The 27,064-nt window shown below is 47.5% G+C and overlaps 1 protein-coding gene across 2 annotated transcripts in view; it reads left to right on the plus strand.

The window, feature by feature from the left end:
• NNT (nicotinamide nucleotide transhydrogenase) overlaps positions 1-27,064 on the plus strand; it is a 405,237-nt gene that overhangs the window by 194,556 nt on the left and 183,617 nt on the right. For both annotated transcript variants that reach the window (XM_086960606.1, XM_086960607.1), the window contains exon 14: positions 24,246-24,441. In XM_086960606.1, the coding sequence (XP_086816732.1) occupies positions 24,246-24,441 (196 nt within the window). The remainder of the gene's footprint in view (positions 1-24,245; positions 24,442-27,064) is intronic.

Genomic DNA, 27,064 nt, shown 5'->3' on the forward strand with positions numbered 1-27,064 from the left:
ACTAAGTACCCGCTAGTTAGGGCTTTGGGCCCACTTTGGGACTTAAGTCCTTTCTCTCGAGCATTCTTTATACATATGTGCTTGGAGTGATGGAAGGGATGCCTTGTCAGTGTTGTACTCATTGCCACTCCCTATACCATTGGACTGCCCGTCACCAGATCTGTAAACTGTCTCTCTCCGGAACATGACATCCCCACGTGTTCAGCCTGTTTTACCTATCGGTCTAAAAAGACCCTTTGACGCTGACCGAAATGCAGGTGGTTTCATAAGAAAATGCAGCAGCTGGAACCACAGCCAGCTGATCTTTTCAGGGAGCAAGATGTTGAGGCAGAGCAGCCTGGGCCATCAGGACAAGATATCACCTACTTCTCTCTGAACGTCCAGGCACAAGTATCCTCCGAGTCTGAGGAAGAACTGCAGGGAGAAGTTGACGTTTTCTACACAATGTCTAAGTCACACACCATGCTTACTGTATCACCTCGAGCCAAGGGCGATTTTGCTCAACTTAAAGGCCAGGTGTCAGCACTTGGAGTACAGAAACATCCAGCCACACTACCAAGGCCCTCGAGTCATGGTTGTCACTGGACAAAAACGTCAGAGCCGAGACAGCCCCAGATGGCGGACATGCAAACGAGCCAGCCTGGAGTCCGAAACGCCATTCTAAGCGTTCAAGGTCTGAAGACGTATTGGTTTCCGCTCTGGTAATTAAGTGTTGGTGCCCGAAAGCCATCACAGCACCGAAACTGACTTGGACAAAGAATCAATCCTCGATTCTGAGAATCAAGTCAGTTTCTGTATCTGAAGTACGATCAGAGCAGAGATCCCCATCAAAAGCGAAAAAGGCCTTGTCCACGGCATGAGCCGATTCAGAACAGCCCGTTCTTGAGCGTCTGTAGGATGAACTCAATGTCTGGATGAAGCACTTCTTTATTTATCCTCAAACTGAGCTTAGAGACTGGGGCTCCATCATAGTTGACAATCTACCTAGAAAAATATGCTGATATTTGAGGAGGAGGTTTCTTTCTGTCCGCTGCCACACCAAAAGCAGAGAAAATACAATAGAAAAGGGCACCAGACTGCCACCATCACCCTCTCCTGTACACCACCTGGATGGGTCACTGCGCTTTTCTTGCGGGGAAGGGAGTCCATGCTACTCTCCAGACTCTCATGATCTGCACTATGAACCAGGTGTACAAGAGGACCCCTGGGAGGATTATGCTGTCGACCCTCCAGGTGACAGACTGCAGTGTGTGTCAAGTCATTCCCACCAGATGATACAACCTCTTATCACGAGGTCATTCAAAGGGCGGCCACTTATAAAGTGAATATGGGTGTCACTAATGAAGATGTGTTTCTTAGTGCAGATGATGCCTAGAACCCATCACACTACCCAGTGCTTTGCCATTTTGAAGGGAATGGTAAGATACCAACAGAGGCTTTCATGGAGCCCGTAACGCAGTATTATCATTCCTCAATTTGATAAAAAATATAAAGCCTTCCCAAATGATTCACCTTACATCTGGGGACCGCTGCCACATTGATTCACTGTTCCTTACTACACCCATCGGGATTTAACTCCGTGTGACTGGTCACATGCATACATCTGCAATGATCACATTAGCCAGCTGAAGTTTCATAACGGGTTTTCATCTAAGGAGTGTGTTACATTACATGCAGTTACCTGAAGGTGAAAAAAAAGAGGCTGCATATTTTTTTCTTTTTAGCCATGCTTTTGACCCCGCCTCCACACTTACTGACCTTGCCCATGGCACTAAGCATTACAGTTCCAAAACGTTTTCTAATGGACTTCAACTGCTGCATTTTTTCATTTACATGTAATAGCAGATGCCTTTGTGCCCCCCTCATAATACACTCCGAGATCCTGAAGGAGGGGCGGGGAGTGGGGCATGCCACACATCTTGAAATCCTCTGATATGACCGCGATAGTCATTTGGGCAGGGCACTTTATTGTATGCTGATATGGCAGCGTGATAAATACCTTCATAGGCACCAAACCGTGCATTGGAGGTATCCCCCAGTAAATTGACGAACTTGAATCTGTTTGCGGTCTAAAGAGCAGAGGCTCTCTTCAGAATGTGTTGGGGTTATTCCCATGTTGGGAATGGCAGAGTAGATGTTGAGATATTTCTGAATGCCTTAGGTATGTGTGTACACGGCTTGTGTGCACATCCCAGTATTTGGGCACTCACTCTGGTTCATCAAATGTGAATAGACTCCATTGAATTTTCAAAATTTCTTTTATTTAAGTGTATTGTCATTAGCCTTTCATTAGTAGATTAATTTCATCAACTTTATATGGCTTTATCATGAATCATCGTCGCTCCAATGCATTTCGGGCCGATTGCCCTTTCTCAAGGAGCTCTGAAAACAAGAACGATCTGCGTTTGCATCAAGTTGCATAGAAGTATAACAATGTTCAATGTGTGGGTCAGAAAACACCCATTTCCCAGTGATGGTGATAAGAACGAATGGAACACAGGCGGTGCATGTGTGATGGGTGCAGTAAAAAATGGGGGCGGAAAGACAGGGTAAAATGCCAGGTCGGTTGATCGTGCTGGTGAATTAAGGGCGCACCCTGGGAAAGTGGAAGTGGGTCTTAAACTGGTTGCAGCACGAGGGGTGAGAAAAACAAAGGAAAACGCTCACGTGTATATTCAGCTGTCATGAGGTGCTGGAAAGAACAAAGTAAAAAAATCAGCGTAAAAATGCGGCGAGTATTAACGTTGCTAGGGTCGGCTGGCAGAGGCTAAGCTATGCGCTTACCGGAACGGGATTCAGTGAAGGGACCGTCGAGGTCTCCGTATCTGCTAACCACTAGGCAAAGCTGCCGGGCTGGTGTATAAGTGACGTGCAATGGAAGCTAAGTAAATGTAAACAAAGGACTCAGATTGACGGCATGTGGAGGTGAAGATCAAAGAAGGACAAGTATGAGGCGAAAAGGAGGGGCCATCTTGGAACGGGCAAAGTGGGGACGAGGTGAAGGGGGTCAATATGAACATGTGTGAAACGGGGGAAGATGCAAAGAGTAATGTGTGGAGATGAACATGGTGATGAATCAATATAATAGATAGTATCATAAAAATAATGGAGAAATGCAAAAGTATAAACATGACAAATAAACATAGAAAATAAATGACATTACGATGAATGCGCACAAGAGGTATGTGTCCTTAGATACCCCACCGGGTATTTATAAAAAGCAACTAAGTTCAATACGGTCATTAAGACCAAATGGTTTACAAGATTGTAAACGATAAATCCATGCGGTTTCTCTTTGTAGAAGGAACTTGTTATTGTCCCTTCCTTCTTTCTTCTCAACGGTCTCCAGGACCGTGAATTTCAACTGTGCCACGGTGTGATTATTTTCCATGAAATGTGTGGCCACACTGGATTTTGTTTGTTTAGTCCTGATATTGGATTTGTGTTCATTCAATCTGACTTTTATTTTTCTCTCTGTTTTTCCTACGTAGATTTTTCCACAAGGACATTTGAGCAGGTATATAAGGTTAGATGAATCACACGTTGCGTTGACTTTCACTTTGATTTCTGTGCCTCTCATAGGATGATTGATTTTGTTGCCAGTGATGATATTGTTGCAATTATTGCAGTTAAGGCACGGTTTTGTGCCTTTATGTGTGATTGGACTCGGTGTTTCTCTGGATAGAATCTCCTTTAGATTATTGGCTCTAGTATAAGCAAATATCGGAGGATTCTTGAACATGTCTTTAAAATCAGGTTCAGATGCTAAGATTCTCCAATGTCCTAGAATGATTTTTTTGTATCTCCCACTTAATGTGGAATATTTAGAAACAACTACCATCCTGTTCTCTTCACTCTTAGTTGTCTTTTTTAAGGCCGTTTCTCGTTGGATTAAAGAGACTTTTTTCATGGCTTCATTAGTTGTTTCTGGCGGATATCCTCTCTCAATGAATCTTAGGTTCATTTCATCTATCCTTTGTATGTAGGTTTCTGGATTGGATACTATGCGCTTTACTCGCAACATTTGGCTGAAAGGGAGGTGGCGTTTAAGTGAATGCTGATGGAAGCTTGCAAAGTGCAACGTATTGTTACGGTCAGTGGGTTTCCTGTAAAGATCAGTTACTAGGCCAGTATCAGATCTGGTGATGGATACATCCAGAAAGTTGATATGAGACTCATTGAGATTCCATGTCATTTGAATTCGGTGGTCTTTGGTATTTAGGTTACTCAGCTCTTTTTCCAACATCGCTTTTGTTCCTTTCCACAAGAAGAATAAATCGTCAATGTACCTGACGTACATCAACAGGTTGTTGGTCCATGCCGGGTTATCATAGATGTGGAGTTGTTCAAAGTCAGACATGTAAATATTAGCGTACGCTGGCGCGGCGCAATTGCCCATGGACATGCCAGATAATTGTTGGAACCATTTGTTATTGTGGCAAAAGTAACTATGATAGAGAGTAAAGATCATAAGCTCCATAAGGAAAATTTGCATAGGTTCAGAAATGTCACTGTGTAATAGAATTTTTTCGATGGCTTCAATTCCTCCTCCACGTGGGATTGATGTGTATAAACTATTCACATCCGCTGTACAGAATATGAGGTTGTCATTTTGATTGATTTTGATTTCTGATAGTTTGAGTAAGAATTCAGTCGTGTCTTTTACATAACTTTTGAGTTGTTTGACGAATGGTTGAAAATACCGATCAAGAAATTTTCCTACGGGTTCATGGAGTGACCCCTTGGTGGACACGATCGGCCGCATCGGAGGATCCGTTAGGTTCTTGTGTATCTTCGGGAGTAGGGTTATGGTGGGACTTCTTGGGAAATCAACCAGTAAGAATTTCTTGGTACGTTCATCAATTGTTCCTGTATCGTGTGCTTTGTGAATGATCGATGCTAATATGGCTTTGTATTGGTTGGTTGGGTTAGATTCTAGTGGGATGTAGGTATCGGATTGGCCGATGTGTTCGTTCATTTTTGCTTCATACATACTAGAATTCATAACGACGAGAGCCCCGCCTTTGTCAGCTTTTATGCATTTGATTGATTTATTGTTGGCAATCTTTCTTAGTGTGTCATTATCTTTTTGTGTCAGATTCATTATTTTAGTTTTTTTCTTGAAATTGATTTTTCCCAAGTCCTGTTTGACTAATGTCTCAAACGTGTCGATGCTTTTGTGACTGACCGGTGGTATGTATGTACTTGGTGGGCGTAATCCACATAGTTGATCAGGTTTTTGATCTGTGGTCGGTGGAAGCACATTTTCAAAAAAATGACGTAACCTTAATTTCCTGGTTAGCTTGAATGTACTGGTCTCCAATTCAAGTTGATTGGTGAAGGTAGTTGGGATAAATGAAGTGCCTTTTTGTAGAAGAGTGGTCTCATGTTGGGATAATTCTATATCAGAAATGTTGATGACTAACGATTCATTTTCTTTTTTTCTTTCTTGGAGCCTCTTGTATTTGGAGCTTCTGGTTCCTTTTCTCTTACTTCGCCTGGGTCGTCGGTTTCTTGGGGGCCTTTCTCTAAAAAAGGACCACTATCAGATGTAGTAGCACTCTCATCCACTTGTATTCTCACTTGCTGTAGATTCCTATTGACATCAGAAGTCGTCTTTCTTGGTGGCCTGTTGGATGCATCACTCCCGGAGGAGGAGGTATCAGTGTGTTGGCTAGATGGTTTATTACGTCGGCGTTGGGCGTAGATATCAGCCCAGGTGTAGACCTCATCCAATTGGTAGTCCAGTGTGTCACGTCTAAATTTCCTGAGTTTCCTATCGTTGATATCCTTAGTGTGTTTTTCTAGTTGTGTTTTGACATCCTCTAGCATTTGAGATATATCTTCAGATTTAAAAGCTTCAAGTTCTTTTTCTACTTCCTTGATTTCGTTAGTTAGCTCAGTCAGGATGGTGGACAATTCTTCAATGATGAGTAATATCAAATCTAGACTACACTTGTTTAGGATGGCATTCCATTTAGCTTGGAAGTTTTTAGAGTTCTTACACAGGGACGGTTTGAGTGCAATTCTGAGTCCACGGGGAATGCTAAGGGCTTGATGATATTTCACTAATGTCTTAGCATGTAGTTGCTGGTTAATTCGGCGTTTTGACAGGTATAGAAGATGTTTGACACATTGTTCTCTTGTGCGGCTGCTGGATTCCTGTGATACATCGTCTTGGATTAAAGCGTAGATGCGTTCTTTTTCGTCGTCTCCGTATGCTAGGAGGTCTGCTCTGGCTTCTGTTGATTTTGAAATGGTTTCGTATTGCATTTTGAGTGCGTGCTATTGCCTTGAGGGCGGATAGTCGCCGCATTTTTACGCTGATTTTTTTACTTTGTTCTTTCCAGCACCTCATGACAGCTGAATATACACGTGAGCGTTTTCCTTTGTTTTTCTCACCCCTCGTGCTGCAACCAGTTTAAGACCCACTTCCACTTTCCCCGGGTGCGCCCTTAATTCACCAGCACGATCAACCGACCTGGCATTTTACCCTGTCTTTCCGCCCCCGTTTTTTACTGCACCCATCACACATGCACCGCCTGTGTTCCATTCGTTCTTATCACCATCACTGGGAAATGGGTGTTTTCTGACCCACACATTGAACATTGTTATACTTCTATGCAACTTGATGCAAACGCAGATCGTTCTTGTTTTCAGAGCTCCTTGAGAAAGGGCAATCGGCCCGAAATGCATTGGAGCGACGATGATTCATGATAAAGCCATATAAAGTTGATGAAATTAATCTACTAATGAAAGGCTAATGACAATACACTTAAATAAAAGAAATTTTGAAAATTCAATGGAGTCTATTCACATTTGATGAACCAGAGGGAGTGCCCAAATACTGGGATGTGCACACAAGCCGTGTACACACATACCTAAGGTCTACAGTTTGGCGCAAACGGACGGTTACGCCACCAGTTGGAGCACCTCTAACAAAATTATCTACCTAAAATATCTATATAAATAAATTTATCTTCAACACGCAGTGCATTGCCCACACCATTTTTTTGCTTATATTTCTGAATGCAACATACCTTAATATATTGCTCCTTCGTCATTCTCATTTGTTTATAATGTTGATGCTGTTTGGGCTAGGCGAGTATCCTGTTGTGGTTAATTAAAACCGAAACACTGATAGACAGGGCATTTCTAGATCATAATAAAGAATACACCGCTCACTTTTTCCAAAGGAATTATAACTTGGCGACCCAAGGAGCTATGGAATGCGAGACACAAGGCTATGCTGAGAGTAGAGTGTCAGTCGTAATCCTTTTATTCTGGCGTATGAGAAAATAAACCATACAGGCGCAATAAATATGCACAACTATACAATGATCAAACCATCTAAAAATCCAGCTACAGTCAATACGTATATAAAAAGTAATAAAACCTGCATAAACTGTACATAACTAATCCATGCAAGCAACTTTTAAAATATTTAACAATTCATTAATAGCCTCAATTGAACAGATTCCCACAGAAAACTAGCCATAGAAAAACAAGTGCTCTGTAGATAATTAAAAAAATATATAAGAGCTGGTCTGTCTCGAGTAAAGTTTAAACCCTTTAAAAGTAGAACTATACATCTCTTCCAGAAAACGCATATCGATGTCACCCGGATTCTCAACTAGGTCATTTTATTTTTACACTTCTATTTTCTTTACTTCTTTTTTCCTGCTTTCTCTATCTTTTCTTTGGGTTTTAACCCTGGATCTCTCACCCTGCAAATCTCTCCTGACATATTCATGGGACAGTTACAATGACAATTCCCTAAAGAGAAAGAACCTCATGATAAACAAAAGAATCCAGGGGGTAGGGGAATAGTCTTTGGAGAAAAGTTTGAAATAAGTTGGGTAACTCATGGCAATATACGCTCTAGCATTCACAGAGATTTTTCTGCTTTAACGTTAGACTGTAATACAAAATTGCTACACAATGGATACAAGCAAAGACAACGATTGCATGTATTGCTATGTATGAAATGAACAGTATGGAATGTGAATAAAAAAAAGTTTGATAAAAAAGTGGAAATATAAATTTGAGCCTTTAAAAACACATAAAATCTAAAGAGTTGAATAAAGTGCAATGTATCCTGCGTTGAGAGATAATCACACCCACAGCTATTAACCTAATGCCACCCTCTTGTAACCACAAGTAGGCAATGTACTAGGCTTAGCCTAAATCTGGTCAGGAGATGGTGATAAATGGTACTACACTGTGGGAGGGCAGGTCGGATATACAGACGCGGAGGCTGAATATATTGGCGAACAGCACTTTTATTATCAGGAAACAAGGATTTAGAATTCACAACGGGTTCCGCGCTTCCTCCCGCAGCACCAAGTTCTCCAGGATGGAAAGGATTAGCCGTGGTACTCGATGTTCCTCCCTCCTATTCCAGTTGATGTAATTCCTGGGACGATGGGAACTCCGTGGTGTTGTTTTACCCGGAGGTACCGAGAGGGAAAAAGAGAAAGGGCAGTCAGTTGGACTGTTGGTTTGAAACCCTTGCTCCTACACCGGAAGGTGGTGCACGGAAAAGGGAACGGTGGAGGGTTGTGCATAAAGATAATGGACGTGAAGGATAAAGGGTAGGTGGTGAATTGTACAAGGCGAGGATAAGAATATAGCGGAGGAATAGTCGTAGACCAAGCAAAAGTGACCCAAGATAAACAACCAAGTGCTACTTTCTAGTACTGTCTTTGTCCCTGGTGAACGTATAGGCTTTTCCCCTTAGTCCATTCCACCCGCCACCCACAGGTTTGCTCTCCACCACCCACCACCCACAGCATCAAACAATTCCCCAAATGAGCTTCGGATCAATGTCACTCACCGGCCCCGCCGTAACTCTCCTGAGTCACGGCACGCTCTCCAGCCTCCTCCGGGGGACACCACCACTCCTCCGTCCAGCGGTCTTCGGTTTCCCCCGCCTCTTCTCCACGCTCAGCAACGCTGTCTTGACTCTCGGTGTTCAGCTCCGGCTCCCGGCTCCGAGATTCGGCGTCCTCCGCGTGTTCCGTCTCAGGTCCCGCCTCCTCGACGTTCTGCGACCCCGCTTCCTGTTTGGCGTCTGTTTTTATTCGTCCATTCTCTGTAGCGCCTCCTCTAGACGTTGCCTCACGCTGTGGAAAGAGAGGAGAGACATGGGTCTTCGTCCGTGGTTCTGGTGAGACGTGATGCAGCCTTGTTCGTGCAGGGAAGTCTGGGCTCCGTAGTCCAACCCTATCAGGTGTTCCGACAAGATCTTTCTCACATGCACATTAACTAGATAAGGCTCCATATGCGGGGTGGACATCACAAGTTTGTGTGCTCGAACGGTGGACTTTACAATTTGCTCAATCTCCCTCCTATCAGCAAGGGAATTAGATTTGGTCCACTTCAAATCCGATCTAGTGGCACTTTCAGCAGGATTTTCGAATTGCCCTAGTGCATGAAAAGTCAGTTCATCATAACTCAGCCATCCAATCTAATGTGACCCTTCCAGTTTCAGACCGTACTGATCAAGCTTGTAAACCAGCCTTGGATACTTTAATACCTCATACTCACCTTGGGCCCATAAATATTCACTCACACAGACAGGTTAAACACACTGGAGTCAATTTTGTAATATTAAGACTAAGATCAGTTATTTGACATTTTTAACTAATCTTTCACATTTCAAAAAGTTATTTCCTCGGGTCAATGAACCATTAGTTGAACTAGTTGATGATGAAATGAATATAAATACATTCTTATTTCTCTGTAATGAAATCACCAAAGACTCGGGAAAGTTTTAAATGTTTATCTAAATAAAGTACAGTGAGCGAAGTCAAAATACAGAATGACCACCGTCATCCATCGAAGGAAAAGATTCAATTAATAAGACTTTTAATTACGGTACTTTGAAAAGAGAGGCTAGAGAGAGCAGCACAAGTTAAATCTACAGAACATTATATTTACCTAGGATGGTGTGAAAACCAGACCCCCCTCAGCCAAGGAATCTGGAAAAGTACCTCAGGACAGGACAGGAAACAACCGCATCAAGTTTCAGGACCGGGTTCAGGACCTCTTCTAGATCCGACGCCTGCGTCATACCCCTCTCTGGCACTATCTCCCTCCTCGATTCTTCCGTAATCTTCTATTTTAATTTTAATTAATGTCTAAGTCTGCAATATGAGTATTCAGCAGTCGCTCGTCACTCCGAAGGCATCCCAAGCTCTGCAGCATTCCGGTCTCTCTGCTCCCCTAACTAACTAAACTACCTCAATTATACTTTCCTAATGTCGTGTACCACCCCTTAATGTTTCTTTTTCATAGAATTTCTAATTCTGGTTCGCCGGGCGAAAACTATGATCATCACACCATGCTATGGTTCTTAATTTTCTCTGTAGGTTATTGTCTAATGATTCCGCCCCTTAATTTTTATTCTTAAAACTTTATTCCCACCCATATTCACATTTTTATCACAAAGTATACATTTTCGAAAATCGTTCTTCCTTTCTCAGGACATTGAGCGGGTTCCCAGGGTATATTGCCTTTCATTATTCTTGGTTGCCATTGAAGGATGTCCATGCGGCTTCTGGCTTTTAGACTGCGCATGTTTTATGGTCACATGCGATTTAGATTTCTGACTGACAGACCGATACGAACTAATAAGAAAAGTCAAAAAGAAAAATATTAATTTCAAAGTAAAATGATTTCACTGTATACCACCTATCCCTACTCTAATCCCATTTCTCCTCTCCCTGCATTAGCAATAGGTAAAATAGCATCATTTAGTTCAAGCAAAGCAGATGCTTAGCATGTGAGTTTCAAGCGGCCATTTTAGATGCGCATCATCGGCATAGAGAAATGCCATATTGAGCCTACAGCTCGCTTTGGGTAGATCCTTAGCGCCCTGAGGTATGGCCAATTCTAACTGATTAACCCCTTCCATGCTTGTGACGGAACTACGCCGTCACGAGCCCCAGGTAGCTTGTGCTCATGACGGCGTGGTACCGTCATGCCGCGGCCGCTCTACCCACTCAGCACTGATCCCCCGCCTGTGCAGGCGAATTAGTGAGTGGGCAGTGTAGTGACGGAACCACACTGTCATAAGCACAGCCCGCCTGTGGCTCGTGACAGCGTGGTTCCGTCATAAGCATGGCGGCGCCGCGCGACCACCCACCTTCCTTCCTCATTTCCCACCTTCCTTCCTCATTTCCCACCTTCCTTCCTCATTTCCCACCTTCCTTCCTCATTTCCCACCTTCCTTCCTCATTTCCCACCTTCCTTCCTCATTTCCCACCTTCCTTCCTCATTTCCCACCTTCCTTCCTCATTTCCCACCTTCCTTTCCTCATTTCCCCCCCTCCCTTCCTCATTTCCCCCCCTCCCTTCCTCATTTCCCCCCCTCCCTTCCCCATTTCCCCCCCTCCCTTCCCCATTTCCCCCCCTCCCTTCCCCATTTCCCCCCCTCCCTTCGCCATTTCCCCCCTACCCCCCTCTCCCAGCGCCGCGGCGGTAAGAGGTAAATGTACAGCTTAAAGAGGAAAGGGTCCAAAAAAATACCCGTCTGACACCTCTTTTGACCTAAAACGCATCGAATACTTGCCATTGATAACGTATCTTAAAGTGGCCGACATGTCTTTCTGCAAGTCTCCTAAAATAATAAATAAAAGAACCATGTCTTACTCCTGCTCAATTGGCAACAGAGCCCATGGTTTGTCCCTGCTAACCCTATCAAATGCAGAATTGAGGTCCATAAAAGCCATATGTGGATTCTCCCACTTAGCAGAAACATATCTGTTTATAATTAGATGTAGATTCAGGCATTGATCAAGGGTGGTCCGTCCAGGCCTTAAATCATTTTGATGATCATAAATAATCCTATAATTTTATACCCAGGATGGAGTCTAGATAAAACCACCGACTAACTAAATTGACAGTTGAGTCTATCAAGATGGGTCTATAACATTGTGTATCCCCTTTTTTAAAATCGGGCACATTAGTGGAGTGTGACCGGGAGCTAGGTAGACCCTCTCTGACGGCATTAAGGACCGGAGTGAGTATTGGGACTCAAAGGGTAGGTTTCTTTAAACACATGGCTTAGTTCCTCGCTACCCAAATAAGGACTTTGTCTCAAATATTTTCTGTTTAGATTAAGATAACATTCTCCAGCTCATGTTCCGACTCCAGAATGGAGACTATAAGAAAACTATACACCCATTCAGAATGCTTGTCCCACCTGTTGGGCGAAATGCAAGAACATGCAATATGCCCGGCATCTTGTTTGAGCAGTGGGCACTAAACAAATTCCCCAAAATGGGCGCTCTGGCAGAGCATGCTAGCCTGTAAAAGTTGGCTCCATGCGTCAGCCTACAGGTCGCTCTTCCTCTCCCTGATGGTCTTTTTTGTAGTTCAGTCAACAGATTGCAACCAGTTTTCCATCCCTTGGGTTAACACAAGTAACATCACCGTGGCCTCAGTGTCTTGTTTTCAGAAATGTCAGGTGTTATTAATAAAAATAATAAAAGCATTTTATATAGCACCTGGTACACTAGAAACAGTGTGTCCCCGCGCTCTGTGAACAAAGGACTGGGCTGTTACCGGGAGAGGAGAGGATTAGACTGATAGGAAGCAAAGAAGGGGGCTCATAGCTTCGGGAACAGATAGGTTTTTAGTTTTTGACGGAAGATTTTCTCTGATGGCTCCATCCTGAGTTCAATGGGTTATGAGTTCCATTGTTTACTGGCCAAGTATTTGAAAGACCGACCGCCCATACGCGCCCGGTAGATTCTGGGCACTTGAAAAAGCATACAGCCTTTTTTATTTTAAATTTTTATTGCAGATACACAAGGAGCCATTGTACAGTCTGTCGGGGAACCCATTATGCATCACAGCTGTTGCTACCCTTGGCCCCGGAGAGAGAGACAGCCATTTAGCCCACACTCTGGAGGTCAGGCGGCGAGCATGGTCGATGTAGTATTTTTATCCACAATTACCCAGCTGCAATCAGTCATAGGCATTCCAAGTTTCTGCATTTTTATTTTTAAACATCCCCCCTCCCCCCCCTCCCTTAGGTGAGCTGAAGAAGAAAAGTTAAGATTCTGCAATGTATACATAGACGAAAGGCAATGCATCAGTTTCGCAACCTTACCCCTCCCTCCTCCCCCCCATTATCAGTCAGGGACATCCACTCGCTCAAGGCCCATCGTAACAGGTGACTCATTGTGCCCTATGTAGTCAACATTATGTATTCACGACCCATCCTATGCCCCTGCTGTCCATGAGTTGTCGCACCCCCCTACCATTACCAAACCTGCTACAGCCCCCATCAAACCCGTGGTAGTGTCTCCATTTGGACCAAACTTTCCGAAATTGTTTGGGGCAACCCATGGCCTTATATGTGACCCTCTCCGCTGCCATGTACAGGTCTAAGCCTCTTCTCCACTCCTCCAGGTCCGGTGGTGCTGGCGCTCCCCAGTGTTTTGCAATGTCTCGTTTGGCAACAACCAATGCCAGGACTAGGAAAGTGAGTAGTGGGCGGGTCAGGTCAACCTCGTTCGTCATTCCAAGCAACGCTAACTTGGGGTCAAGAGGCATGGAAGCCCCGAGGACCTCCTCCAATTCCCCAAATATCTGAGCCCAATATCTCTGTATTACACCACACGTCCATACAGTATGAAAGAAATCTCCCTCCTCCTGTAGGCATCTAAGGCATCTTGAGTCCTCTATTTTCCCCATTTTGCATAGACGCACCCTGTCAAAGTATGTTCTATGGAGGAAGTTAAATTGAATCAGCCGTAGTCTAGATTTGATAGCCACTTCCCGAGGATGCATCAGGACTATCTCCCAATCCAGGTCCTCCATCTCCCCCACCTCTGCCTCCCACGTGCGTCTAAGTTTTGTTAAGTCACCTAGCATATGATTGGTCAGTGTTTTGTAAGTAAGGGAGACGCCTTCCCTACCATTTGCTCTTGAAGAAGCCTCCCCTCCAGTGGTGCGTACTCAGGAATATCAATAAGCGTGATCTTTTGGGCTATCCAGGCATGGCGTAGCTGGACATATTTGAAATATTGCGTATTGTTTAACCCAAACTCAGCTTGGAGAACTCGAACGGGTTTAACTCCCCCCTTGCTATTATGTCACCTATGGTGGAGATGCCGATGTCGTCCCACCTCTGGAACCCTCGGAGTTTATGCAGCTCGTTCAACCACTGGCAGTGCCGCAACGGTGTCTGCCGCATGGGTTTCTTTTCCCAGCCCATGCGTCGTGTAGCTTTCGTCCACGCCCTAAGCGTTATTGATGTGGCAGGGAGAAGGTGGGCCCTCCTAGCGCTCCCATAGAGATAGCGTAATATGTTTTTGGGTGCCAATTTAGTTCTTTCTAATGCGTATGTCGGGTGTTCCGCTGACACATGGAGCCAGTCATTAATTGGAGTCAAATGTTCCGCCCAATAGTAGGCCTCCAAATTGGGGAGTGAGATTCCTCCACTATACTGGTGCCTCTGTAATGTGGACAGGGCCACCCTAGCCTGCTTGCCCAGCCAAAGGAAGGATCTTAAATCTGCGTGGATCCTGTTGAAGACAGCCACTGGTAGAGGATAATATTCATTTTGTAAGGCGTATAGGAATTTCGGTAGAATGACCATTTTGTACATGGCCGCCCTGCCCAGAAGTGTTAAAGGGAGCTGTCTCCAGCGATCCATATCCGCTATCGCATTAGTGATGATTCGTTCCAGGTTTCTTCGGAACGAAAGAGTCGCATCCGTCGTTATATAAACCCCGAGGTATTGGAATCCTTCGGCTGTTGTCATCAGTTCCTCTGGTAGTCTTCCCCACTGATTGCGCCCCCTCGGATCGTAGAGTACTGATTTGTGCCAATTTATATTGTGGCCCGCCATCCCCCCGTAGCGCTCTAGTTCTTGGAAGAGCTCCGGCACGGTGGTCTCCGGCTCGGTAATATAGAGCAAGACGTCGTCTGCGTAAAGCGAGATCTTCTCAGGGTTCAGTGCCGTTTCACCAGCGGTAAAGCCATGAATGTTTGTATTGTGCCGGATTCTGGCTGCGAGCACCTCAATAACGAGTGTGAAGAGAAGAGGGGATAGGGGACAGCCCTGCCTAGTACCTCTTTGGATTTGGAACTCACGTGAAAGTATCCCGTTGACCCTCACCCTGGCCCTCGGGCCGGTATAGAGTAATCGGATCCATGCAATGAACTTTGGTCCAAAACCAAACCTCTGAAGCACTGCAAACAAAAAGGGCCAATGAACCGCGTTGAACGCCTTTTCGGCGTCTAGGGAGAGGAACCAGTGTGGGTCATCTCTCTCCTTCACCTCTTGGAGCCAGTTGTGGGTTCTCCTGAGATTCAGCTTCGTTGCTCTATCAGGTAAGCAGCCCGATTGGTCCATATGAACCAGGCCCGTGATGACCGCCCTCAAGTGGACAGCCAAGATGGTTGCCAACACCTTCACTTCCGTATTGAGTAAAGATATCGGCCGGTAAGAGGCACAGTTCGTCCGTGGCTTGCCCTCCTTGTATAGCGGAATTATTGTGGCCATAGTGAGATCCGGTGGGAGCTCTCCTTCCTCGAAGGCACCAATCAATCAATCAATCAGTGACACTTATAAAGCGCGCTACATACCCGTGGGGTCTCAAGGCGCTGGGGGGGGGGGAGCCGCTACTGCTCGAACAGCCAGGTCTTCAGCTTCTTCCTGAAGGAGAGGTGGTCTTGGGTCAGGCGCAGGTCGGTCGGGAGGGAGTTCCAGGTCTTGGCGGCCAGGTGGGAGAAGGACCTTCCTCCTGTAGTCGCTCTTCGGATGCGGGGGACGGCGGCGAGGGCGTGGTTGGCTGATCGGAGGTGGCGTTTGGGAGCGTAGAAGTTGACTCGGCTGTTGAGGTAGCTCGGGCCTTGGTCGTGTAGGGCTTTGTGTGCGTGGGTGAGGAGGCGGAAGGTGATTCTTTTGTTGACGGGGAGCCAGTGAAGGTCTCGCAGATGTCCGGAGATGTGGCTGGTTCGTGGGATGTCGAGGATGAGTCTGGCTGAGGCGTTCTGGATCCGCTGGAGTCTCTTCTGGAGCTTGGCGGTGGTCCCGGCGTAGAGGGCGTTGCCGTAGTCCAGTCGGCTGGTGACGAGGGCCTGGGTGACGGTCTTCCTGGTCTCGGTGGGGATCCACCAGAAGATCTTCCGTAGCATGCGTAGGATGTTGAAGCATGCCGAGGAGACGTTGTTGACTTGCCTGGTCATGGAGAGGGAGGAGTCCAGGATGAAGCCCAGGTTGCGTGCATGGTCTGTCGGTTTGGGTGCGGTGCCCAGGGTGGGAGGCCACCAGGAGTTGTCCCAGGCGGAGGGAGAGGAGCCCAGGATGAGGACCTCCGTCTTGTCCGAGTTCAGTTTCAGGCGGCTGGTCGTCATCCACTCGGCTACCTCTTTCATCCCTTCGTGCAGGTTGGCTCTGGCGGCGGCGGGGTCGTTGGTCAGGGAGAGGATCAGCTGGGTGTCGTCGGCGTAGGAGATTATGCTGAGGTTGTGTTTGCGTACGATGGCCGCGAGGGGGCTCATGTAGACGTTGAAGAGGGTGGGGCTCAGAGATGATCCTTGGGGGACGCCGCAGATGACTTCGGTGACCTCTGACTTGTACGGTGGTAGGCGGACTCTCTGTGTTCTCCCGTCGAGGAAGGAGGTGATCCACTCCAGCGCCTTGTCCTGGATTCCGACGTTGCTGAGGCGCCGTACTAGGGTGCGGTGGCAGACCGTGTCGAATGCCGCGGAGAGGTCTAGGAGGATGAGGGCCGCTGTTTCTCCATTGTCCATCAGGGCTCGGATGTCGTCGGTGGCGGCGATGAGGGCGGTCTCGGTGCTGTGGTTGGCTCGGAAGCCGGACTGTGAGGGGTCGAGGGATCCGTTCGTCTCGAGGAAAGCGGCCATCTGCTTGTTGACGGTCTTCTCGATGACTTTGGCTGGAAACGGGAGGAGCGAGATGGGGCGGTAATTCTTGAGGTCGGTGGGGTCCGCTGTTGGTTTCTTGAGTAGGGCGCTGAGTTCGGCGTGTTTCCAGCTCTCGGGGAAGATGGTGGTGTCGAGGGATGTGTTGATGATGTCTCGCAGGTGGGGTGCGATGACAGCGTCGGCTTTGTTGAAGACGTGGTGAGGGCAGGGGTCGGTCGGTGATCCGGAGTGGATGGAGTTCATCGTGCGGATGGTGTCTTCGGTGCTGATCGGGGTCCAGGCGCGGAGGGTGGTGGTGGGGGGTGGTTGTTCGGTCATGGTGTGCGTTGGTTGGTTGTTGAAGCTGTTGTGTATGAGGAGGCCCTTAAGATGGCGGGTCAGTAAGTCCGCCGTGTGTTTAAAGAGCTCTGCGGGGAAGCCATTCGGGCCTGGGGTTTTGCCCGGCCGGAGCCTGGCTATGGCACTCGCGATGTCGTCAGTCGTTATGGCCGCTTCCAGAACCTCCATGTCTTCCGGGGAGAGGACCGGCAAGGTAGTGCCTTCTAGGTATTGGAGGGCCTCCTCGTGTGTCGCTAGGTCTCGAGCTGTGTAGAAGGTTTCATAATGGGTAGCGAAGGCCTCTGCTATCTCCGCGTCGGTGTTGACCGCTGTGGCCTCAGCCGTGTCAATACTGTCTATTCACCTCTCAGCCCTCTCTTTTTTGCTGAGCCATGCCAGTAATTTCCCTGACTTGTCTCCCACGTCATATAGTCTATGGAGGGTGGCTAGGGATTGGGCCCTGGCCTCGTTGGTTACCAGTTCCCTATACTGTTTCTGGACGTCAAGTAACCGTCGTAGGGTGTCTTCGGACATGTGGGTTAAGTATTCACCCTCCCATTTTAGAATGGCCTGTTCCAGGGCCGCTACCTCAGCCTGAAGTCTCCGCCTGTCCTCGCCTAATCTGGATCTAATCCTGTCGCGTAGGACCGGTTTCAGGGCCTCCCATAGAGTAATATTCGAGTCTACTGAACCTTCATTGTCTGCAAAATATACCTTTATATCTGTCCTCACATCTCTCAGGATTGTAGCATTTTGAAGATCCCAGGCCGCGAGGCGCCAGGATCCCGTGTCCCTAGCTCTGTCATGCTCCACTCTCACGTACAGCGGTGAGTGGTCAGATATGCCCCTGGCCCCAAAGTCAGCAGTGTCCCCTGTTCTCAGATACTGTCGGGACATGAAAACATAATCCAGGCGAGAGAACGTCTTATGCACCCCAGAATAGTATGAGTAGGCGCGCTGCGTCGGGTGGAGCCACCGCCACACGTCCGTCAGTCCTAAGGTAGTCATCTGGTGAAATAACGCAGTCCTGTGTTCGTCCCCAACTGTACTGCCTGATCTATCAAGGTTTACATTCATCACATCGTTGAAGTCTCCCCCTACCACTTGTACAGTGTCCGCTGTGTCTAGGAGTATGTTTGCAAGCATTGTATTCATGCGTGACTGCAATTTGGGTGGTGCGTAGATGGAAATCGGGGTATATGTGTGTCTGTTCCAGGAACCTTGTACTCCAGCGTATGTGCCCTGCGGGTCAAGCCATGTGCGAGTAATAAAGAAGGGTGGGGATTTTTTAACTATGACAGCCACCCCCCTGGAGTCAGATGTGTATCCCGCATGAACCAATACCTTGTATCGGCCTCTAGCAATGAAGGCACACTGAGTACCCCTGAGGTGAGTTTCCTGCAGGAAAATGTCAGGGTCGATCTTTTTAATATATGCGTTCACTAGGCCTCTCTTGATCTTTGATCCTGGACCATTGACATTCCACGTCAGGATATTCAACTTCCTGCCTATCCCCTGTGATGTGTCTACGGTACCTGCCATTGGAGGGTGCTGTGGCTATGAATGACCCAACCCCTGTAGTTGGAGGCGATGCGAAAGCACGGCTTGCTTAACTGACCCTTTACCTGAGTTCTCAGTGTCCCCCACCAATTCCCGCCCGGTTCCCTACCCCAACAAACTTGAAAATCCCCTTCCCCCACCCCACCTCCTCCCCTTCCAGATGTGTCCCTAAACAGGACATGGCTTTCCGAAGGAGTAGGCCTGTCGCCCACCCACCAAACCCTCCCTAGTATACACCAAACAACCCTACAAACGTGTCAAACAAAACACAAAGGGGGTGTGTCAACTTGCGCGCTTCCCTGTAGCCGGCTGCCACTCCAGTCCTGCAAGTCCACCAAGTTTCTGATTCTCCATCTGTCTTCCCATGTCCCTAGATGCATAGTGCATTTTGCGTTCCAGACCCTCATCTGTTAGGATTTGGAGTCTTAAGTCTCAGATTCGGGCGCACTGTGTTGTCCTGTTCCAACACCCGGATCTCTCGTACCAGTGGATGATCAGAGTGTCCCTCTTCCTCTTCTCCCTCTCACCTGACGTGTGGCTATCGAGTGTCTCTTCCTCCTCGCCTTCCGAGGAACACTGCAAATCTCGACCCCGGAGCGGCTGCACCTCTTGGAGAGGCGGAACGTCCTTTTTGCGACGTCCCGGCGCCACGGCCTCTGTACGGCGTCGCAGGGGTTTGCCTTTTAGATCGCCTGGATTTCAGTCTCTGAGCCTTAGGAAGTTCCCAGTGAGTCGCGTTCCTCAGGGACCTATCTAGCAGATTATGTCTGGCGATCTCTCTGCTGTTGAGGATCGGACGCTCCTCCAACCATTGCCAGGCGTCTTCCGGGTGTGTGAAAAAGAGTGTCTGCTCGTTGAATATCACCTTAAGTTTCGCCGGGAACAGTAGCATGTACGAAATTTTTAAGTCTCTAAGTTTAGCCTTTACCGTATCAAAGGATCGCCTCTGCTTTTGCACCTCCTGACTGTATTCCGGAAATATCATGCCGTGCGAGTTTTCCAGCCGAATCTCACCCATCTTCCTCGCCTCTTTCAGTATCCAGTCTCTGTCCGTGAAATTCAGAAAGCGTGCAATAACCGGACGCGGTCTTGCCCCCTCCGGCGGTTTTGCGAGGAGAGCTCTGTGTGCCCTCTCTATTATGAAGCATGGTGAAAATTGTGTCATTGGGAATGTTTCTCATAGCCACGCGTGTAGGAAGGACACCATATCGTTCTTTTCAATCCCTTCTCTAAATCCGACAGCGTTGGTTGTTGCGCCGGGCCCTGTTTTCGGCATCGTCCACTTTCCAGAGGAGCTGGCAATGGGAGGCCTGAAGCTCCGCCATATCTTTTCGTAGGGTCGTGATTGAGTCTTCAGCCTCACCCAACCGTGCCTCTGCCGAGGTGACCCTATCTGAGAGATTTCGGAAATCTTGTCGGAGTGTCACTTCTGATCCCACCTCGCCAATTTTGACCTCCAGGGCCGCCCTGGACTCCTGAATGTCTGTACGTGAAGCCTGGATAGCCGCCATCAGTAGATCGGTGTCTGAACGCGCGCCCGGGGCCGAGGGGAGGCCCTCCGCCACCTGGCACGGCGTGGCAAAGTTGTCCATTGGGCCCTGTTTGGGTCCTTTCGGTGGGATCTCCTTTTTCCCCATGGTCCGTAGGGTACTCGCAAACTGGTTACTCCGTTGGCAGGTCGCTCTCTGCCACCTGGAGGCTGAATGTGGCCTCCAGTCGATCTCTCGCTTCTCAGGGCCTCCTCAGTCCAGACCCTCTATAGTTGCCCGGCAGGTTTCCATCCGGCAGTGCCCTCTCTCTTCTCTTCCCAGGCGCCGGGTCCCGGACTCCCTCGCTACACCCCGTGGCGACTGCGTCCTCGCCCGTGCCTCCCGGCAGCTCAGGGGTCTCTCCGGCCTACCCTGCATGTCGGGCCGGGCTACGGGTTAGCAAACCCCGTCAGGAACGTCTTTTGGTCCACTGCCGACTGGGTGTGAATACTCCAGGACTCCCGCTCTCTCCAGATCACGCACCACCACCAGCTGCTGCTTTCGCGCCTTTACCTCTCTGCTCCCTTGTGTAGTCGCTGTGTGGCGGCGTTTACTGGCGATCACCTTCGTTGCTCCGGTGTGTGGCGGCGTTGCGTGTGGTTGGTTGTGCACAATTATGACTTAGGTTCCCCCATTTCTGGTCGCTTTAGCCGTCGCAGCACCGGTGTGCGCCTATCACCTCAGTCTGCTTCAGGCGCACCTCCGTAGCCTCCCCAGCACCGAAGCCCCCTGGGGGATGTTGGATGGGATGCTGTGTAGTCTGCAGGGGCCCGGGGCCCTCCCGGTTACCCTTCCCGCTCCCACGATCCCGTCCTAGGCGGGAGTTGCCTGCCGAGTCTGCTCGTCTCCCTTTGTACCCCTTTGCACAAGTTATCATTGTGGCTCCGGACTGGGCACGAAGGTACTGGTATCCCGAGCTACTCAGTATGTCAGTCGATCCCCCGGTTCGTCTACCTCTTCAGGAGGACCTACTGTTGCAGCAACAGGGGACGGTCTTCCACCCGAACCTGTCCAGTCTCCACCTTCATGCTTGGAGATTGAGCGGCGACAGTTGAGGCCATTTGACTTGCCTCCTTAAGTTTGTAATATAATTCTGGCAGCCAGGCGTCCCTCCACAAAGTTGGTATACACCTGCAGGTGGAACAGTTTTGTGGCATGGTGCACAGCAAGGCTGTGGATCCTCTCTCTGCCCCTCTTTCTGAGGTTCTTCTCTTCCTTCTTTCTCTTGCCCGGCAGGGCTCTGCTCTGGGCACTATCAAGGGCTACCTTTCTGCCCTTTCAGCCTTTCTCAGGCTGCCTGATCAACCATCTTTGTTCAAGTCACCTATTGTAAATCGTTTTCTGAAAGGCATCACACACACGTTTCCACCTGTTCCGTTTGTGATGCCTCTGTGGGACTTGAACCTGGTTCTTACCTATCTGATGTGCGCTCCCTTTGAGCCACTTCACAACTGTCCTCTCCGTCTTTTTACTCTGAAGACTGCTTTCCTGGTTGCCATCACCTCTGCCAGGAGAGTGAGTGAGCGACAGGCTCTTTCTTTTAAACCTCCTTTCCTTTCTGTCCAACCTCCTTTCCTTTCTGTCCATCCGGACAAGGTTGTGTTGAGGACAAAACCCTCCTTCCTGCCCAAGGTAGTCACAGCCTTCCACATCGGGCAGTCCATCACCTTGCCCACCTTCTATCCGCCTCTGCATCCCTCGAAAGAGAAAGAGGCGCTCCAACGTCTGGACCCAAAATGTGCACTCTCATACTATCTGGATCGCACACGCCAGTTCCGGGTGGATGACCAACTCTTTGTTGGTTACCTGGGCGCTAAGAAAGGACGGGCGGTGCACAAACGGACCGTCTCTCGGTGGATCGTGTTGTGCATCCAAGCGTGCTACTCTTAGGCTAACAAGGAAAATCCTGTTGGGCTGAGGGCCCATTCTACTCGGGCCACTGCGACTACTACTGCCCTGGGCCGAGGAGTCCCCTTGCAGGACATTTGTCAGGCAGCTACGCGGGCCTCGCTGCACACGTTCGCAAGACACTACTGCCTGGACAGCCAAGTCCGGAGGGATGGCTTCTTTGGCCGTACCGTCCTCCAGGACTTTCTGGTGTGATTATTGGTTCGTAGACCCACCACCCGGGTTGGTATTGCTGGGGTATCTATTCTAAGGTAAGGAATCTATCACTAACGTGTTTCTTTCAGATGCACAAGTTACTACTTGTGTAACGATATATCTGAAAGAGACATTAGTTAGTGATAGATTCCTTACCGACCCACCCATCCTCCCCGTTCTGCGAACCGATATCTAGGGTTAAGGTCATCCCCTTTCAGGGCCCTAGTTTCAATGGCACCAGTGTTGGTTTTTAACATGGCTCTGCATTTCTGGCGCAGAAAAGCTGTGTCTCAGAACTGACGTCAGCATGCGGAGGCGGCGTCTAAGTACTCCAACAATGTCATTACGGCGCCGATGACGGACGCGGAGCCGCAGATGACGCCTACCGACGCGCAAGGGTACTGCTACGCAAAAATTTCCGGATCCAGTCTGACGCCTGGGGATATTCTAAGGTAAGGAATCTATCACTAACTAAAGTCTCTTACAGATATATCGTTACACAAGTAGTAACTTGTGCTTCAGGCGTTCTGGTTAATGTTGATTTTGTATCCCCTGAAGTCCTCTCCAGAACAACCCACAGGACAATAGTGTATGCCACACTGGTACCAGTGTGGCAGCCTTCTTTAGGAGGACCTATTAAATGTATTTCTCAATGTAGATTTTTTCCTCCTACTACTAGAGACAATGTGCACTCTGGCAGTGGAGGTCAGAAAACAATACTAATATTGACAACTCGTCCACTAATTAAGTGCCTGGCACGTACTGGTTCGATTTGGAACGAGGGCAAATGTAATTTTAAAATTGCAAATGCTATTAACAGGTAACCCTCATTTAATTCAAAAGGCAGATTTCAATGTCAATAATCGAATTAGAATACTGAACCTGTGACTTGCAGCTCGTGAGCTGTAAATCCGCATGAAGGCCTCAGGCACTTTATAGTCCATTTAAACACCTTTCATGCGTGACAATGAAATCCATTCACACCGTAGGCCCAGCACAAAACTCACATCAACAAACTGAGCCATTCGAGGGACCATCAATTTTATTCACCCACTTGACTGACCCCAATCAAGCCACCACTCATCCAGTCATCAGCCAACTTGCAAACAAAGAACACATCCAGCAAATCACTACGCACACAATGCCAGCCAGCACATAGTCATCAGGATTTAGCTCCATGCCACTTCCATTTTTAAAATACTTATGAAATGCGTGCAGTACACACTCACAAAACGTAAACATGTGTTTTAAAATTAACATTCAGCTAAAGACAGACTTTATATAGATGTATATAGTATGTCACCTTTGTATCATCCTTCTGGTCTAGAGAAAGCAAGTTCTGCTCAATTTAATAGTAGGAAAAATACCTTGAGGATACAGAAGTGTCAGGTGAGGGATGGAAATTGGGTAATAAAACAAAAGGGGGCAGATAATGCAGATTATAACAAGGAGAAAAGAAAGAAGGGAATAGATGAGTCGAGACAATGAGTTTGAGAAAAAAAGAAATAGATGTTGAGAATTGTTAGAGAGATGAGTGTGGAAAAGGAGCAGATGGAAGACCTCATTACTACACACTAATGTGTTCCTATTTGGCACAATCCTCCTCTAACTGTTTTAAAGTCCGTATGTTATGTCTGCTCCTATGTTGGTTGATAATATTTAATGAATATGAAGTAAATAGGTGAAGCAACTTTAAGCATTTGTTCTGAAGTACTGATTTTTCATTAAATGTACTTTTGAAGACACCTCATTCAGCATGTAGGGAATAAAACAAATGAGAAATTGATATTAAACCGTGTCTAATTCATGTTGTTTTTGTACTTAGATGGTGTACCTTGGCTCAGGTCTGTGTTGTGTTGGTGCCCTGGCTGGTCTATCCACACAGAAAACTGCTCGTCTTGGTAATGTTTTGGGTATGATCGGTGTTGCTGGAGGTGTTGCAGCCACATTTGGAGCTCTGAAGCCCAACCCTGAACTGTTGGCTCAGATGTCTGGTGCGATGGCACTTGGTGGAACAATTGGTGAGTAATGCATAACCTGCTAAGTGTTAATGTGGCTTTGATTTGAATAATCTACTTTTAGTCGCAACTGTGCGTGTTGAGGCTCTTGTCTGTATCAATTGTTTTGACATTCATGGACTAGCAAATTATTTGTTTGTTGCAGGCTGTAAAGTAGGGTACCCAAATCCATCCATAGAGATTTTCTGCATTTCACAGAATGCAAACATTACATTTAGTTCCTAATGCAGTAGCATGTGCAATCTTGATCAGTTTTTCACCTTTTTCTTTACATACGTTTTTTTAATCTTCAAGGGAATCCTGTTCTCTGTCAGGTAATGCCCATTACTTTTGTATAAATGATTCTCCAACAAATAACTCTGCACAGTTAAAGGCTGCACCTGAAATGGAACTACTTGTAGCAGGTGGCATTGTTCCCATGTGTAGGGCAAGACACATTTCCATTTTGGTGGCATCTGATACAGGGGCGGATCCTAGGCGATGGCGGAGGAGCGTCGCCCCACTACTTTCAAGCAGTGCAGAAGCAAAAATATAAAATGATAACAATGTTATTATCATTTTATGTTTGGCTGCTTTGCGGGTGGGTGGGGCTGCTGTGCTCTGCGAGCAGGGCAGCAGAGGAGTAGTTTGCCTATTCCTGGAAGTGCACAGTGACTGTTTGGTCGGCCCTATCAGGCTGCCCATACCAGTCATGCACACTTTCCCACTTCATGCAGGCTGCATTAGCGCCGGGACGCCCCTTAGCTGGGGCAGCTGTGCGCTTTACAAAACAGATAACAAACATAACATTACAACCTGAATGGAGAACAAGGCCACCCCTACAGCCCCTGGCTGAGCGCCGTGTCACGGTACTCGGACCATTCACAGTGCTGCGATTGCAGCGTTGTGATTGGCTTAGGGTAGGGAGCCTGGTTGCCTGCTTGCTGTTCGGGCGGCGGCAAGGAAAGTGATTTAAAAGACCAATTTTTTTTTTAGTTTTTTCTTTCTCCAGCAATCACCACCTCCTGTGACCCCACCCGCTCCCCTACCCGCGAGTCATGCCGGCCGCTGCTGATCGATAAGGACTGTGATTTACAGGTCTTTTCACCTGTATCCTAAAGTGGGTATGCTGCCTGCTGCCCTTCTTGATAAATCTGTATATTAGTAACATTTGCATCTACCTTCTCCCCAGAGGATGGGTGTTTGTTGTTGGGGAATGAGGATGTGTTCATGTGATGTAGTGAGGGGTTGGGGATATCCTATTGTGGATGGTCTTTCACTTTATGTAGCCCCAAAAAGATGCATTGCCTTTGTTGATAAGATAGGCCTAGAGATGGTGGTCTTCCCTGCTCACTACCCCCACCCAACCTCCAGGCCATCTTCTTGATTGTTGTACAGTTTGGTTCATTTGTGATCTGCCCATGTGGATAGGTCAGCATGTTTTACTTCAAAAGTGCAAAAGCTGCACCTCTTTATACAACTGGTGGACTTGACACCAGTTGAGTTTATTTGCTATTGCAGGCTTTCCTGAGGTAGATATTATTTTTGAATGTTCACCTGAAGCAGAGCTCTGATCTCTAGCCAAGAGGGTGTACTAGACCGGTGGATGATGTTTGGCACAGGTCTTGCTGTGTTGAAAAAGAAGCCAAAGGAATGACTAAGAAAGCTTGTGATTCTGAAATCTGAAGAAGTCTTTAGATTGTTTCGCTTGCTGAGAAACTGCCCTAACTTATATCGGTTCAGGAAGTTAAGTCAAACTGTCTAAGTGATGGTGTAAGGAGTGCTGCCCAAGTAAGAAAGGTAGCAAAAAAGATAGGCAGCTGCTGCATAGCAAAGACCCGAGAACACCGTCTTTGAGAGTGAAGTTATGAATATCGTCTTTGGTGCTGCCAGGAGCTAGTGGGAAGAAGAAAGTAACTCGGCTGTGAACTGTAATGCTTTGTGACCTGCCCAAGGAACTCTTCCTTCTTCCAAGATTGGTATTTACCTTTGAGTGCCGTGCAATGCTGTTGACCTTGTAGCTCCCTGTCTGGTTCCTCTAACGTTGTGTACCTCTTCACCCTAAAGGTGCTCACCACCCCCTTTTGCATTCCACAAACCATCCATTCACCCCTTGTTTGACTGCTTCCAGGTGGATGGCTGAGTAATAAAGACATTTGTATTTCGCTGCTGCAACCCTGGTGTCTTCACATTAGTATCGCATATTTGCTAGTCTCCGGAATCCAGATTCTGGTCTTGGAGTCTTTGTTGAGCAAATCCGGTGCTTACAGGAGACAGTCTGTAAGGTGAGTGCAGTTAAGATCTCTGGGCGGGGGCTGCTGGCTGCTTCATTGTAGTTCTTCATTGTAGGCAGGTCGAAGTCGGTCGTAGTCTGGATAGTAGGTGACCTTTTCTTCCTCAGTCAGCACAGCTCTTCGATCCTTCTTCCTCGAATCTATTCTATTCTATTCTATTCTATTCTATTCTATTCTATTCTATTCTATTCTATTCTATTCTGGGTTTGGTAGAGCGCAACAGCTATCCCAGCAATGGGGCGTCCCGGCGCTGAGAGACAAACACACCCTACAGGGGAGGGGGGGGGGGGGGTGGATCAGGGAGCTACTCTAGAGGGCAGGAAATAGGAGGGTCTTGATTGCTTTACGGAAGG

The sequence above is a fragment of the Lissotriton vulgaris genome, chromosome 3_1 (assembly GCF_964263255.1).
Source record: "Lissotriton vulgaris chromosome 3_1, aLisVul1.2, whole genome shotgun sequence".
Lineage (NCBI taxonomy): Eukaryota > Metazoa > Chordata > Amphibia > Caudata > Salamandridae > Lissotriton > Lissotriton vulgaris.